The 14980-nt window shown below is 35.9% G+C and overlaps 2 protein-coding genes and 1 long non-coding RNA gene across 6 annotated transcripts; 2 read left to right on the top strand and 1 right to left on the bottom strand.

The window, feature by feature from the left end:
• The first annotated feature begins 395 nt into the window (after nucleotides 1-395).
• Nucleotides 396-5189, top strand: LOC101222694. Its single transcript, XM_011660623.2, has 9 exons — nucleotides 396-727; nucleotides 1237-1428; nucleotides 2092-2189; nucleotides 2523-2613; nucleotides 3387-3593; nucleotides 3672-3925; nucleotides 4045-4135; nucleotides 4306-4528; nucleotides 4640-5189. Exons 1-9 carry the CDS (start codon nucleotides 518-520, stop codon nucleotides 4849-4851), a joined length of 1578 nt encoding a protein of 525 aa, XP_011658925.2. The 5' UTR covers nucleotides 396-517; the 3' UTR covers nucleotides 4852-5189.
• Nucleotides 5049-10932, bottom strand: LOC101222455 (alpha-1,3/1,6-mannosyltransferase ALG2). Of its 4 annotated transcripts, none has more exons than XR_004218241.1 (10): nucleotides 10563-10932; nucleotides 9545-9661; nucleotides 8694-8887; nucleotides 8514-8619; nucleotides 8259-8406; nucleotides 7939-8078; nucleotides 7181-7347; nucleotides 6769-7102; nucleotides 6185-6319; nucleotides 5049-5400 (listed from the first exon to the last, which is right to left on the bottom strand). XR_004218241.1 is itself a non-coding variant. In XM_031888860.1 (9 exons), the coding sequence occupies exons 1-8, from the start codon at nucleotides 10597-10599 to the stop codon at nucleotides 6809-6811; spliced, it is 1203 nt and encodes a 400-aa protein (XP_031744720.1). In that variant the 5' UTR covers nucleotides 10600-10932; the 3' UTR covers nucleotides 5986-6319; nucleotides 6769-6808. The 4 variants fall into 4 exon arrangements, 2 of the variants coding, with proteins under 2 accessions (XP_031744720.1, XP_011658924.2); XR_004218242.1 differs by having other exon boundaries at nucleotides 6185-6314; XM_031888860.1 differs by lacking the exon at nucleotides 5049-5400 and having other exon boundaries at nucleotides 5986-6319.
• On the top strand, nucleotides 7346-9765 carry LOC116405135. Its single transcript, XR_004218243.1, has 2 exons — nucleotides 7346-7584; nucleotides 9496-9765. It is a non-coding gene; the product is annotated as an uncharacterized LOC116405135 (long non-coding RNA).
• Nucleotides 10933-14980: the final 4048 nt, after the last annotated feature.

The following is a 14980-nucleotide window of genomic DNA, read 5'->3' as shown; positions in this document are numbered from 1 at the left end:
AACACAATCTTAAATCAAACCAAAGAATTAAAACTTCCTTTTTTTTTCCGCACAATCTGCATTGAAATGCACCGAATATTTATTAAAATTGAAAGAGTAGCTGAAGGAAGATTAGAATTGTGCACTCAAAGTAGTCATCCATTTTGTTAGTCGATGGCATCAAGAATCACATCTCTGCACACACCATGTGCACAACATTTTTCTTGTTGCCAATCACTTGGCATGCATCCACGATGGGCTTGGACTTGTATTCACAAACTAAACTAGGGCTTACAAAGCCCATCTCCCAAACACATGGGCTTGGACGGCATCGTACGTAGAGAAAAAAAATTAAATGTCTTCACGTTTACTCCACAATTCGATTGCCATATTCAAAAGAAATAATAAGAATGGAAAATAATAATAATAATAATAACAATAATAACAGCAAAAGGGGTTCTTGAGATATTTTCTCAAAGCCCTCATCGTTCCATTTCATTTCTTTAATAGAATTTAGATCCTTAGGTTAGGTACTACAATGGAGGAAGAGAAGAAGCCACTGACGACCGCGACGGAACCTCCTAACAAACAAGTTCAAGAAATTGAAGAAGAAAGCAGAGTAAATGTAGAAGCACCGTCAAGAAGTAGCGGAGGAGGAGGAGGAGGAGGAGGCTGGGGAGGTTGGGGATTCTCAGCGTTTTCTGTTCTCTCAGATCTCCAGAAAGCCGCCGAAGAGATCTCCCGAAATGTATGTATATTGTATCTGTTTTTATTACCATTTTAACATTGTTGTAATTGCGTGAATTAGGTTGTGGAACTTGCTTGGTTATTCGAATTTCTGTTGTTAGGATCATGGGACTGATAGGTTTAAGTACCGAATCTCATTATTAGTCTATAACGCGTTCTAGATTGGGGAAATGCTGTTCGGTTTTCAGGCATTTTGGTAGCGCTTCTGAAATTAGAGATAAAGTCGGTTCTGTTTTCGTGTTCATGGTTTAGGAGCCTTTGATTACCAGCTTGTTAATGAGTTTATTTCCTGTAAATCAACTTTCAATGACTATCTTTAATAGAACGCTTTCATGTGATCCTTCTTTTTTTTTTTTTTTTTTTTTTTTGTTAAAGAAGCAATTTTCTGCAATAGCGTATTGAATTTAAGTTGGGGAAATAATTATCTTATTACGATGTTATCAACTGGGGGAGCAAAACATTGGTTAGTGACCCTTTTTTCTTGGTTCGTGTGTGTGTGGACAATTGCAGGCTGCTGCTGCTGCTCAGACAGCAGCTAAAAGCATTGTAGACTTGAAAAATGAAGATGAGCATGGGGAGCCTTCTAAGGAGAAAGTAGGAGATTCTGCAGAAGAAAGTGAAAGCGAAGACGACAATGATAAGCTACGGAAATCTGCTTTGGAAAAATTAGAGAAGGCTAGCGAGGATTCAGTTTTTGGCCAGGCAAGTTATATAAGATCAGGGTTACACAATGAAATAATTTTGTCTTTAGATGGATGTAAATCTTTATATTTTCCATGAGTTTATCTGAAAAATTCTATACATGATTATTCTCTTGCACCCACATTGACAAGAACCAAGTGGAATTGATGTTAGTAAACTGTGAGGAAGTCCTCATAGATCTCTAGCACTCTACTCAAACCAAAAGACGGACTCAACTCAAGTAAAAGGTAGAGACCAACGGATTTGTTGTCTTGTTTCCCATTCTTAAGGGGTTTCACGATCATATCACACAGGCTGGATATCCATGTCAGAATTGCCCAATACAGCTCTATGTTTTCTAGCTTTATTTTGTCCTACTAAGAACTTATTGCTGTTTCCTTAGTCCTTCCATCTCTTCTAGTATTTTGTCACAGATCTTATTTAATATTTAATTTTCGATTAATTTCAATATACCTTTTCTATTTTCTTAACACGCCTTCTCTTTATACTGAGTGTAGACACAACACAGAGTAACTATGAATTAACTCAGTAATCAGTGATTATTCTACTGATTGGATGTTAATGTGGTGCTTGATCTCAATGTGATAGCTCCCATTTTCTATTCTGGTTTTGTGATTAAGCATCTAGGTTGGCAACTCAAATTTCTCATTACAATAATTACAGGGCTTAAAGGTTCTAGATACTTCTGTGGAGAATATAGCTTCAGGAGCATGGAAAGCCCTGGGAAGTGCATTAAGAGGGGGCAGTGATTTCGTTCACAAGTACGTCTATGTTCTTGAATGGTAGTTTGAAGTTCAAACAAATTAGACAACTTAGCAAATGTTTTTCTTTGACCATATGCTGCAATATACAGCTTTTTTCTGGCTATGCCGTGAATTGAAAAGGCATATAATTTTGCAAATTTGTCAGAATTTGTGATGGATTAATGTCTCCTTAGGTTGGATTTGCTCTGAATTCAGATGGTAAAAGTTTCTGGGGATAAAATTCTGATGATAGAAGTTGAAAGCTTGAATTATCAATGTGCCTCTATTGCACTAATACTCTACCATGTTGTTGCTTTAATCTCTGAGTAATATTCTATAGTTGTTCCATAGGCTTGAGAACTCAGCTGCAAATATTGCAGAAACCATTCAACATCAAGGAATACCAGCAGCAGCTGGTTCTGTTGCACCATCATTGTTGGAGGTGTGTATCCTTTATCATTTTTCTTGTTGATTTTTTAGTATGAAACAAAAAAATGAATTAGCGGGTGGAGCGAGGTGGTCTAGCTACAAGGACAAGGACATATTAAGCACAAAATTCTTTTGGGATTAAATCTAACTACTTCAAATTTCCCTACTCAAACAATGCTCTTTCTTAATTTATCAATTGATATATTACTTTCTAAAATAGTATCACGAGTTTAACGTGAACTTCACGGGCACACTAAACTTATGCATCATGATTAATCGGTCCAAAGTACTACTTAAATTACTATTGAAGAAATAATTTTCTCTACTCTGACATTACTTGAATAATTAAATTATAGGCTATGGATGCCAACATGAGATTAGCTTAGTTGGTTAAGATGTTACACCATCATCTTCAATGTTAAAGGTTCAAATCCTCACCACCACTAAACAAAATCATTAAACTATTTAAGAGTATACATTTTTGGGAACAAAAATTGGTTTCTTTATATTATTCGTATGAAAAAATTAATTCTTTTTTTTTTTTCTCCTGTAAGGCAAAGTAAAAGTAGTACAAAAGTAAGTTAAATAAAGTGTGTTATAAAATAATCAGAAGAAAGCTTGAAAAGTCATTTACTCTTTTTACAATCACTATAGTAATATATTTCTTAAGAACTTCTATTATTTTCTCTGATGAAATCCTTCGAGAAGTAGCTAATGCTGGATTCCGTAAAATCTTGTTCTGTTTTGACTTTTCCCGTATGATTTGAAATTTTATTTGTTTTACAGAGAGGGAAAGCTCTCACAACGAAGGGAATGGAAGTTCTTGAGCTCGTTGGAAGGGAAACCATGGATTTACTGATTACAGAGACTGGAATTGAAGTTGAGAAGACCTCTAGTGAGAGCGAACCACAGGCCAAGGAGGATCATTTAGAAGATGATGAAGTGACATTTGATCGATGCTTTTATATATACGGAGGTCCAGAACAGTTAGAGGTCACTATCTAATTTGGGAAGTTGAATAATTATATTATGGTGCTGCTCTATTAAACCAGTGCAGTTTCTTTTTTGCAGGAGTTGGAGGCCCTATCCAACCACTATACTTTATTATATAACCGAAGGAAAGGAAAACTATCTCAGGACCAGAAGTCTGTATTTGATGGAAAGCTTAAACAGGTCCAACAAATTTTTAGTTTGGGTAATGCAATTGAAGAAAACAGTTCAAAATCAGAAAAAGGTAAAAAGTTGGAAGTTGGGGAAGAGGGAAATGATGAGATGAAAAGTTTATATGATTCTAGTGTCAGCAAGGCTGCTGAAATGGCTGCGGGGTAAAATTCTCCTTGAAATGGTTATGCTGAATTTTTGTTTAACATTTATTGTACTGAATGAAGTTCATCAGCACTCTTGTAGTGTATGGAAATGCCTTAATGCTCTTTAATCCTTGCAGGTATGGAAGTTCCATAGCCGAACTTGCTGTTCCTGAAATAATGCAGAGGACCGTTGACAAATTAGAATCACTTCATTCAGAAGGAGTCCATGTGAGATATAAAGACTCTCTTCTTTATCATATGGCACTGTTTGTAAACATTCCAGCTGAAACATTTAGCATTAATCGTATGACATTGTTTGTAAACATTCCAGGTCACATATAACATTGGATATGGTTCCGTGGTATCTGACTATAAGTTCATTATATTTTCATTTGCAGAGGGTCTCAGAAATGTGTTATTTTGCGGTGTCTCAATTGCTGATGCTTGGAAAATCCATTATAACAAATGCTAACAAAGTCGAGGAGGAGGAGGAGGACGACGACGAAGATGCTATAAAAATCCAATGGCCCGAAGATTCTGTTGAAAAAGCTGAAATCATTAGATTAAAGGCTTTATTGATGATAGGATATGTAGATGCACTATCCAAAAGCTTCATTACAGGTTGGCCTTTTTTTATCATCTGTCCTAATTCTGATATTAGCCAAAAAAACTCGATTATGGTCTGGCTTGTGTTTAGTTATTATACAACCTGAATTTAAATCCTCTTTTCAGGTCTGTCTGATGTGTCAAAAGCATATCAAGCTGCCATGAGCGCTGCCCCAGCTGATTCTCACAAAAGTCCTCTGCAAATATCAGTACAAGACAAGGCCAATGCCTTCTCCGAGCATCTTCAGGCCGATCAAACCACAGCTTTCTGCAAAATCCAGGATGGGCTTCAATACTTGTCTTATCTTGTTCTCTCAACCTCAATGCCAGCTGCTTAATGAATAGTAGGCCCAAACATTTTCGTGAGCATTTCCTCCCCTTGTTACTGTAAATAGCTGCAGGTGAGATTGAGTTCGATCCCTACTCGCTTAATGTAAACTTTGTGCAGCGGTTTCGGCATTGAAAGTCATGAATTTGGAGCAAAGGCTTTTTCTATTTGATCCAAGTTTCTGCTGGTATGTTTCGATTTTTTTTCTTCTTTTTGTTCAACAATTCCCACAAGACTTTTGTGGAAGATTGGCATGGAAAAGATAACAAGAATTGTAGTCTCCCTTGTTTATGCTGTGGAAATGAACAGAAATATCAAAATGAAAGGAAAGTTTCAAACTTTAGTTTATCAAGGGTTTGTTTGGTTAACAATCCATATTTTGTTTTATTTTTTTCTCCAGCAAATTTATGTTACATCAACTCAGAATTTTTTCAGAAAATTATAAAACGTCTTCATGAATAAACTAATAATTGTTATTGTTGTATTATTTAGTGGACAACTACAACGAATTGTAGTCTTGCCTTCTTCCTCAACTTCTTTCGATGTATATGTTCCTAACCTGAATAAAGTCAAAAGTGAACAACAACACATAAGTCATTTTGAAGAAATTTTTGTAAAACCAATATAAGCCATGAGACATCCTTAGGATATGGATGTTGTTAGTGTCCATGCAATTGAACTCAACATAAATAAACTGAGAGTGATGAAGCTATGTATTGTGTAATATGATGCAGTGTAGTTAAGTAGTTCATTGATGCAACATAAAGCTTTTGCTAATTACAGAATTTAAGCGAGAATTCTCTCGATACCTTATTGTCATACTTGCTTGCTTTTCGAAATGCAAATACTTGAACATGCCAAAAGCTTTACATCTAATCTATTTGTTCGCATTATTTATAATTCCTCCTATATTGCATTACTACAACCCTTTCACCGCTTGTTTAGTGAGGTATTAGTTAATATTCTCTTGAATAATAACGCCTAATGTCTCATTCTTTTTTTCAAATAAAATGACACATTGAATGCAACACTAACTAAACAAGATAAGTAATATAAACATCTAGATTCCCGATGAATTAGTTCTACCTTGCATGCATCACACTACGAGGAATGTATGTGATCAAACGTTAAAGAGATGGGAGGGTGAAAGTGATAGAGTTCTACATTTATAAATAAAACTTTAGGCCTTTCGATCAAGAGGTTTGAAATACAATTACAAAACAATGACAAGGAATTGAAATGGGTCAAACCTCATAACATAATCTCTTTGAGTTCTTTGACTCCATTTACCCCAATGAAAATGTTATAGATCAATAGGAAAAGAAAAGGGTGAGTCTACTTACGTTTTGTATCGTTTACTTGTGTTCAATTTCATTGTGCCTAAACCATCATTGTTAGCTCCAAAATTATCAATTTTAATATCTTCTCTGGTACGTAGTGATTGAAGCTCGTTGCAATTGAATTCTCTCACAACTACACTAAAAGAAGAGGTCGTTTAGGGAAAAAAAAAAGATAATAAAGTCATGAAAATATAACATCGTCGTGTTCGAAGTGAATTAATAAAAATAAGTAGAAGAGACATCAAATGTGGAAAATTCCACACAACAATATTGAATTTAGAGAATTAAAAAAACTGAACAGGAAATTCGAATTCCCATCAAAATTTCCAGCAAATAGAAATTGTTTCAACCAAAATTCTCAAGCTTATATAACTCCGACCAAAGCTTTCGGTTTTCAATAACTCGTGAATGAGTTCTAAATCTAAACAACTCAAACTCAAATGAGCTCTAATTCACATCTTCAACTGAGACCAAACAAGTGCTCAAAAAATATATATAGAACAAAGCAGTATGTGTAAATGGTGTTTTCTGATTTTACCAATTTACAAATATATCCATAAGTTAGGGTTCAAAGAGCTGTGCAGTACCCAGTGGCGAATTGACTTCATACTAAATTGATCTTCAGTTTCAGTCTCTCTTAAGTCGAGCGACATCCACAACGTATTGATTCAGTTGCTGACCAAATATCTTTGTAGAGAAAGAATTGACAATGTGTTGTCGGGCTTCCTTACCCATTCTTGCTCCCATGGCACGATCCTGAACGAGTTTCGCCATTGCCACAGAGAACTCTTGAGAATTAGGCGAACAAAGAAATCCTGTGGTGCCATGTTTTATTGTCTCAACTGGACCCCCACTGTTGCATGCAATAACTGGCTTGTAAGCTGCCATGGCTTCCAAAGGAACAATGCCAAAATGCTCATCCTGCATTAATTCATATTACTGTAAGAATGGAAGATGGGGTCTAGGAGGAGTTCGTGCAAGGGGTGGAGATGCACAAACCTTCGGCGTGTAGAGAACACACAGGCATTGGGAAAGGAGCGCGTTTCTTTCGAGTGTTGAGCAGGATGTGATGAAGGTAACACGTTCTGATACACCTTCTCTTTCGGCTAAATTCTTGAGCTCCTCCAAGTATTCAACATTCTCTCTAAGCCGTTTATCGAAACCTCCTGCAATAAAATGTGAAGAGAAAAATGTTTTAAAAAGTTGTACGATGGTAAAATTACTCTGCAGGAGATCTTCAGAAAATAGATTCATCTATGATGTATAATTTGGACTGCATCAAAAGCTTGAACTCATCGAGTCACAGTTATTAATGGGACGCAGAACCAAGATAAAGAGTTGAGTCCATTAACTAGCTAGCCAAACCATTCTACATTTGAGGCTTGGTGTTCGGAAGACCTGAGGTATTAAACTATTTAGTAAAATCTCCAAGCAGATCCCATCCCGTTCCATTACAGTAAACAAAATGAATGCATAACTGAAGTTTCGCAAAACAAAATCATTTTCAAGCTTCTGTAAAGTCCTCTTAGTTATGCAAGTAAATCACTTACTTCTACTGAACCTTAAAATTTAAAACCTCCTTTTGGTATGATAAATTTTCAATAGGATTCACACCCCATTCTAACATGGTCATAGGAGACAACACTATTGCCAAATATTTATGGTCAGATGAATGATCGATCCACCAAGCATGATCGACAAGTTTAATTTCACACCCGCAAAACACGTTAGTACTAGGGGGAAAAGTTGAGACTTGCCAGCAATGACCAAGGAAACATCAGCTACATTATAATCTTGAAGAGTGCATCCATCAAGTGTGCCAAGCTTGGCGAAGGCTGAGATAGCTAATTCAATGTTTTTCTTCCTTTCAAAACGGTTGATAGAAAGAAAACTCAACCTGATATAAACGAATTTATAAGAAGTAAAACAAATATAACAGAGAATATTAAAAAAAATAATTATTATAATAATCATTCTTTAAAAAGGAGAGAGAGAAAAAACTATTTTACATACTGCAGATCACAATAAAAAGTTTTTCAACTCAAAGGAACAAGAGATATACAAACATGTCCGTTACTTAGAAGAATGGGGCTCATCAAACTGATCTACATTAACCGCTGGATAGAGAACAGAAGGTCGAACTCCTCGTGCATCAAGATGTTTGAATGTCTTGGCAAAAGTGGATGCAGTAAATTTGCTATTAACTAATATCAGATCTGCCATTCCTGTGATTATGAAAAGTGATAAATGCAAATATCAAAGAGTAGGAAGAATATAATATTGAATGAAGGTAAGAATTTGAAAGAAATAGATGTATTGTGAGAAACTATACCGGTTGTCAGTTCTTCAATTAAGTCTATGGGTTTTCTATACAGCCTCCTCAAAATTGTCGTGTGCTTGGCCAGTAAGAGATCCGGAAAATGACAATAAAATACAACCTGGATAAGAATGCAGCTTCTTTAGTTAACCATGATAAAGTGACGTCTAGACAATTTTGGGAAAAGGTCCATACCTTTGATGACCTTTTCAGTTTAAGTATTGGAACAACAACAGAAACCTGATCTGCTAGTACGACATCAAATGATGGCCACATGAACAGCATGCAAAGAGTGACAAAAATACACCGTAGGTATGCACAAACTGCATGAAGACGGTAAAAGATGTGGCGAGGTAGGAAATCACCATACACAGTAACTGGAAATGTTCCTGGGAAAAATTACAAATGAGTATTAGAATGAAAAGCTGAGAAGTACTATAGCAGAAATTTGAAGAAAATTACAAAAAGTAATCACTTGTTTTTCTTTTTTCCTTTTTCTTCTCTGAATAAAAACAATAGCTTCCATTGAGAAAAAAAGAAATGAAACAACTCAAGGGCATACAAAAAACCAAGCCCACAAAAAAACTCTGAAAGAGTTCACAACTAAGTAAGATATTGACTAGAGACATGAAACCAAAGCCCAACAAGAGACATGAAACCTCATCAAAGACCAAACCTCACCAGAGTCTCTCTCCACACAACGAAACACTTTGTTGTTTCTCTCCCAGATCATTGAATGAACATCCTTAAAGCAATCACCAAAATGGGACGTTAAAATTTCTCAGCATAGAAGTTTCTACTTTGAACAGCAAAGGAGTTGATATGTTTTATATAAAATACATTATTACTTTATCATAGCCCCATGCTACACAATTGCCTCATTCAAATTAAGACTATGATATAGTTTAGAAGATACTGTTAGATAATTGAGTTTAAAGATACTACAAGTTCCTCATATTTCACAATTTTTTAAACTACATAAAACTCTTTATGTCAGTATATCATTCCCGATACAAGTCCATAGAAGAAAAAGCAGTAAAGCACACCAGCAATGGTCTCCTCAAAGCACCGATGTTTGTCGTGGTGTGATGTAAAAATATGGACGTTGTGTCCTTGCGAAGCAAGTTCAACGGCAGCATCTACAATCAATCTCTCAGCTCCACCTGTAAACACTATACTCAGTTACAAACTTCTATGGCAATGAACTCGGAAGGTTAGAAAATATATTCATGGATACAAAATTAGAACAAGAAGAAACTTTGTCGTCCATTGATTCTAATTTTAAATATCTTCTATCTTAATAGATGAAAGTTGAACAAAAATATAAAAAATATATATATTAAGAAATCAAAAATAAAAACTTAGGATTGAATCTCAGAATTATTATTTGCATGACTCGACTTTCAGTCAGTTGGAAAATTTATTGCCTAAGTTGCATGCTAAGAATTAAGAAATCCATTCTTAGTTTTCTTCTGTTTTCCGGATAATCGTTGAGAAATTAATACCCTTCATTGTTTTCAGCTATTATTGTATAGAAACAGACGGGGAGATGACAACTAGAAAATATGACTGATTATAGCTTCTTTGGTGAAATTCCGTCAAAATGTGTGTTAAATCACCACGGAAATCAAAATTTAAAATTTGAGATTGTGTGACGTTTAATCCATTCAATGTATTCTCAATCGGTAACTGGAAGATTAACCTGCTCAAAAAAGTCATACCACCTTTTCCAATGTATTACTAACAAATTACCATCGGAAGAATCAAACACGTAAACTACAAATAAATAAATCGGCAATTTAAATTATTAGGAGAAAAGAGTGACAACACGAATCAACACAAAACAAGAACCAAATTCACATAATGTGCCGGTGCAATCCGCCGGTTTTTAAAAATCGATAAAAATATCCTAATGCGCTTACAGGCCAGGCCATCCAACACCGTGTAAATACTTAATCATCTTCAATGAATCAGAATTCTAACCAATACAGAGAATTCTAACAAAAAGAGAGATGTTGATCGAAATTCAGCAATTGAAACAGTGGAGAAAACTGATGTTGTTACCTATACCAAGGTCTGGGTGGATTATGGCGATCCTCATCTTCGATCGCCTTTGTGCTTCTATAGTTCTTTCCACTTCGGCGTCACGAAAACGAGCTCGGAAGAGAAAAGAAGGTCCCTCGGAGCTTCGGGCGAGAGTTTTCCGTTTGGCGGACGACAGGGAGGACGAAAATTAAATTCAAGAAATTCAAAATATTTAACTTAGCAAAGTGTAAGCAGAATTTCAACACCAAATAAGTGTTGGGCGGACGAAAGGAGCGGCTTGCTTGAAGTTGGAGCAACTGGACACTGGTGGAGAATCCAGCCGGCTTCAAGTGCAAGCGAAGGGGTGGGCAGCCGACTATAAGGGTCAGCGGGAACGAAGCTGAACTGAAGATCGAAAAAAGATGGGCGAGCGGCTTCAACTTAAGGGTAAATTAGGGAAGGCATTTTTTAGGTTTTCTTTTAGTTTTACTGGTTGGTAACACGTATCTAATTAATTATACAAATGGTATGAAATTCTATTCATATCTATTTTTTAAAATACATTTTTCAGTTCCGGGAGAGACCTCCTACTTAAAATTTATTATATGAGCTAAAATATATAAAAAAATAATTCATTCAATCAAATTTTAGATCGATGTGATAGAACTAAGTCATGCACAGCGGAAAAAAGAATCGAATTTCTACCCTAATTGCCACAATTAACATGTAACCATAAACTAATCAAATTAGGGTTTTAAGAAGTATTACCTTTGAAGCTTTCAAAAGGTTTGATGTCTTCTTACCAATTCTACCCGAGACCACCACTAGTACTCAACTGCTATCCTCTAGACAAAGAACCGGGTTGTGGGACCCAATTTTGGTGTAGAAAGTAATGGAGATAAAATGAGATTGGAAGCTTTTTTTTTCTTTTGTTGAGATTATGAAAATGATAAAAGAGGCAAAAGTCCTTCAACATTTGAAAACATCTCTATTTATAGCCTAATTACATGCAAAAATGCATGCAATTCAATTGCCAAATCTCAACACCTAATATTCCACTAACAATTAGTGGAACTTAGTGGGCTAGGTGTCTATATCTCATATAGCCACATATCCCACTAAGAGTTAGTGGGATTATCCAACAAAATGTTGGATTTTCCCACTAACTTAGTCCAAGGGTAAAATGGTCATTAGATTTTTCTAGTCAAAAGTCAAACTTTGACTTTTCTAAGTCAAAAGTCAATATTTTGACTTTTTACCATTTTGTCCGTCTTGACTAATTCCAACCTCCCGAGCATGAATCCGCATTCATTTTTCCAAAATTCAAATCACATTTGAATATAAGGCCGGTCAAAGTTTGACTTTTCAAAGTCAAAAGTCAACATTTTGACTTTTTACTATTTTTGACCAATTCCGAGCTTCTTAGTATGAATCCGCATTCATACTTATAGTATGTAAAACATAAAGCTCTATTTCTAATTAGAAGACCGACGATTATATCACTGTATATGTCGGTTTTCCTTTCTTCTCCCTATTCGAACAATTCGACTTATTTCATCACACTGTTCTAAGTTTAATCCATATGAGCTAGCAGAGGAACCTAATGGACCTATAGATCATGGGCTCCAACGATTCAAGATTAACTAGCTAAACTCTTTTAAACCGAGTTAATCAACATTCGTTAACTAACGGGTCATTCCACTAAAGTCCCGTAGTTGCACTCCCCTCACTATAGATATATTTGTGTCCATTTGATAAAACCATAATCAGTAAGTTAATCCTTCACAGGTTGCTCGTAACCTTGGCTGGGTCAAAATACCGTTTTACCCCCAAGATTACATCTTGCTCCTTAAGTCCCACTAATCCACTATTGAACAATTGGTTTAAGGTTCAACCTATAAACTTAATCCCTCTCGGGCCAATGAGAGGGTGGGGCCCCTTGTTCAAGACTTGGATTCAGTGCTTAAGAGAGCAACCTATCTACTAACCCTAAAGCGGGTAGGAGTGAATTCCATCTTGTACCCTATGTTCCCAGCTATCCACCCGATCTTACCCCTGAAATGGGAGGCTTATTGGGCCAACGCTGATGAGCTGCCCTCACCTATGCAGATCTAAGGATAATCTCGTATGAACAGGAGTTCATAGTTAACTCAGGATTAAGACTAAGTTACCTAGGTCATCAATAATTGAGATAGTCAGTTTTAAACAGTAAACGGTGTTATAACGTAAAAATGACTAATTCATGGTTCAGTCTTATGTAAACATTTTACATAGGATGCCCCCACTTTCATGTCTCTACATGAACGATTAGGATCACATCGTTTGTACTACAAAGTGGGCCGCATCCATAGTCTCTCAAAATAAGGCGCCCAACCTTTATTTCATATACTATAGACTATTTAGGCTATATACTCGAACTTGATCCACGTTTATGTTTACACATAAAGTTCAAGTTTATTCAAAAAATAGCCTTGGAACTTTGATTTATTGGATTTAAGATTATAATATTTAATTTCTCAATAACAACTTTATTGAATAGAATATGATTTACAAACTACGAGTTTTAGGACAAAAAATTCCAACAAACTCCCACTTGGACTAAAATTCCTAGTGGTATGAGAGATGTGGTGTGAGAGAATATATATGAAACTAGGGCACATGGCCAATAAGTCTCCCACTTGTCCTAGTTTACAAACATCGTACACCTAAACTGTGTAGGTGACCCTCAAACACTTTAGCCATGAGGGCTTTTGTAAAATGATCAGCTTCCATTGTGGAATCAGCTATACAAGTTTGCTTTATGCTTCTCCAAACTACTGCTCCTCCATTTAGAGTAAATACTGATCCTGATGTAGACTTTCTAACATCTTTATCAGTTTGGAAATCTGAATCAGTGTATCCAGTAAGGATCAGATCCTTTGTACGATACATGAGCATGTAGAATGTTTTTAACGGCTGTCCAGTGATCACGTCCATGATTGGATTGATACCTACTGACCATCCCTACTGAGTAGCAAATGTCAGGTCTAGTACATAACATTGCATACATTAAACTTCCAACAGCGGAAGCATAGGGAATATTTCTCATATCCTCAACTTCTTGAGGTGTCTTAGGACATTGTTCCTTTGACAAATGAATTCCATATCTGTACGGCAGCAGACCCTTTTTGGAATTCTGCATTTTATATCTAGACAACATTTTGTCTATGTAAGATGCTTGAGACATGGCTAGTGTTTTGTTCTTACGGTTTCGAACAATTTGGATTCCGAGAACGTATTGTGCATCTCCCAGATCTTTCATTTGAAATTGCATAGCTAGCCATTTCTTGATATCAGGAAGATATCCTAGTCATTTCCAATAAGTAGAATATCATCTACATATAAGACTAAAAAATGCTATAATGGAATTGACGACCTTTTGTAAACACAAGGCTCGTCAACATTTTGTTCAAAGCCATAAGATTTTGATCGCAATATCAAATCTTATATTCCAGGATCTAGAAGCTTGTTTTAATCCATAAATGGATTTTTTAAGCTTACAAACCTTTTGTTCTTGATCTTGTTTTATAAACCCCTCTGGTTGAGACATATAGATGCTCTCTTCAAGATTACCGTTCAAAAAAGCTGTCTTGACATCCATCTGCCAAATTTCATAATCATAAAAAGTGGCGATGGATAAGAGTATTCTAATTGACTTTAACATGGCAACGGGAGAGAAAGTTTCCTCTAGTCTACTCCCTCTCTCTAGGTATAACCCTTTGCCACAAGTCGAGCCTTAAAAGTCTGTACTTTACCGGCATGGTCTCGTTTTCTCTTGTAGATCCATTTACAACCAATAGGTTTTACGTCATTTGGTTGATCTACTAGAGTCTAGAAAGAATTAAAGTACATAGACTCCATTTCGAGGTCCATGGCTTTGATCCATTGGTCACGATCTACATCTTTCATTGCCTGTTTATAGGTTAATGGATCCTCTATGCCATCGTCAGGTATGACGACTTGAGTTTCAATTAAACCCAAATAGCGATCAGGCTGATGAACAACCCTCCCACTACGTCGAGGCTCTCTCAACTGTTGAGAAGGATGTGATTGACCAGATTTCCTAGTCTTATCAACTACTTTAGTGGATGAACTAGGTTTTATCTATAGCACTTTTGGAAATTTCTTTAAATACTAGTTTACTACGAGGTTGATGATCCCTGATGTGGTCTTCCTCTAAGAATGTGGCATTTGTTGACACAAATATTTTATTTTCTTGAGGATCATAAAACAAACCACCTCTTGATTCTTTTGGATAACCTATAAAAAAGCATAATTTTGAATGATGTTCCAATTTCTTTGGATTTTGTACCAACACATGTGCTGGACAACCCCAAATTTTAAAATGACGTAAACTGCCTTTACGCCCTTTCCATAGCTCATAAGGTGTTTCTGAAACACTTTCAGAGGGAACATTA

The sequence above is a fragment of the Cucumis sativus genome, chromosome 7 (assembly GCF_000004075.3).
Source record: "Cucumis sativus cultivar 9930 chromosome 7, Cucumber_9930_V3, whole genome shotgun sequence".
Taxonomy (NCBI): Eukaryota; Viridiplantae; Streptophyta; class Magnoliopsida; order Cucurbitales; family Cucurbitaceae; genus Cucumis; species Cucumis sativus.
Note: the sequence above shows the minus strand (reverse complement) of the source record. Positions and strands in the feature narration are given on the sequence as shown.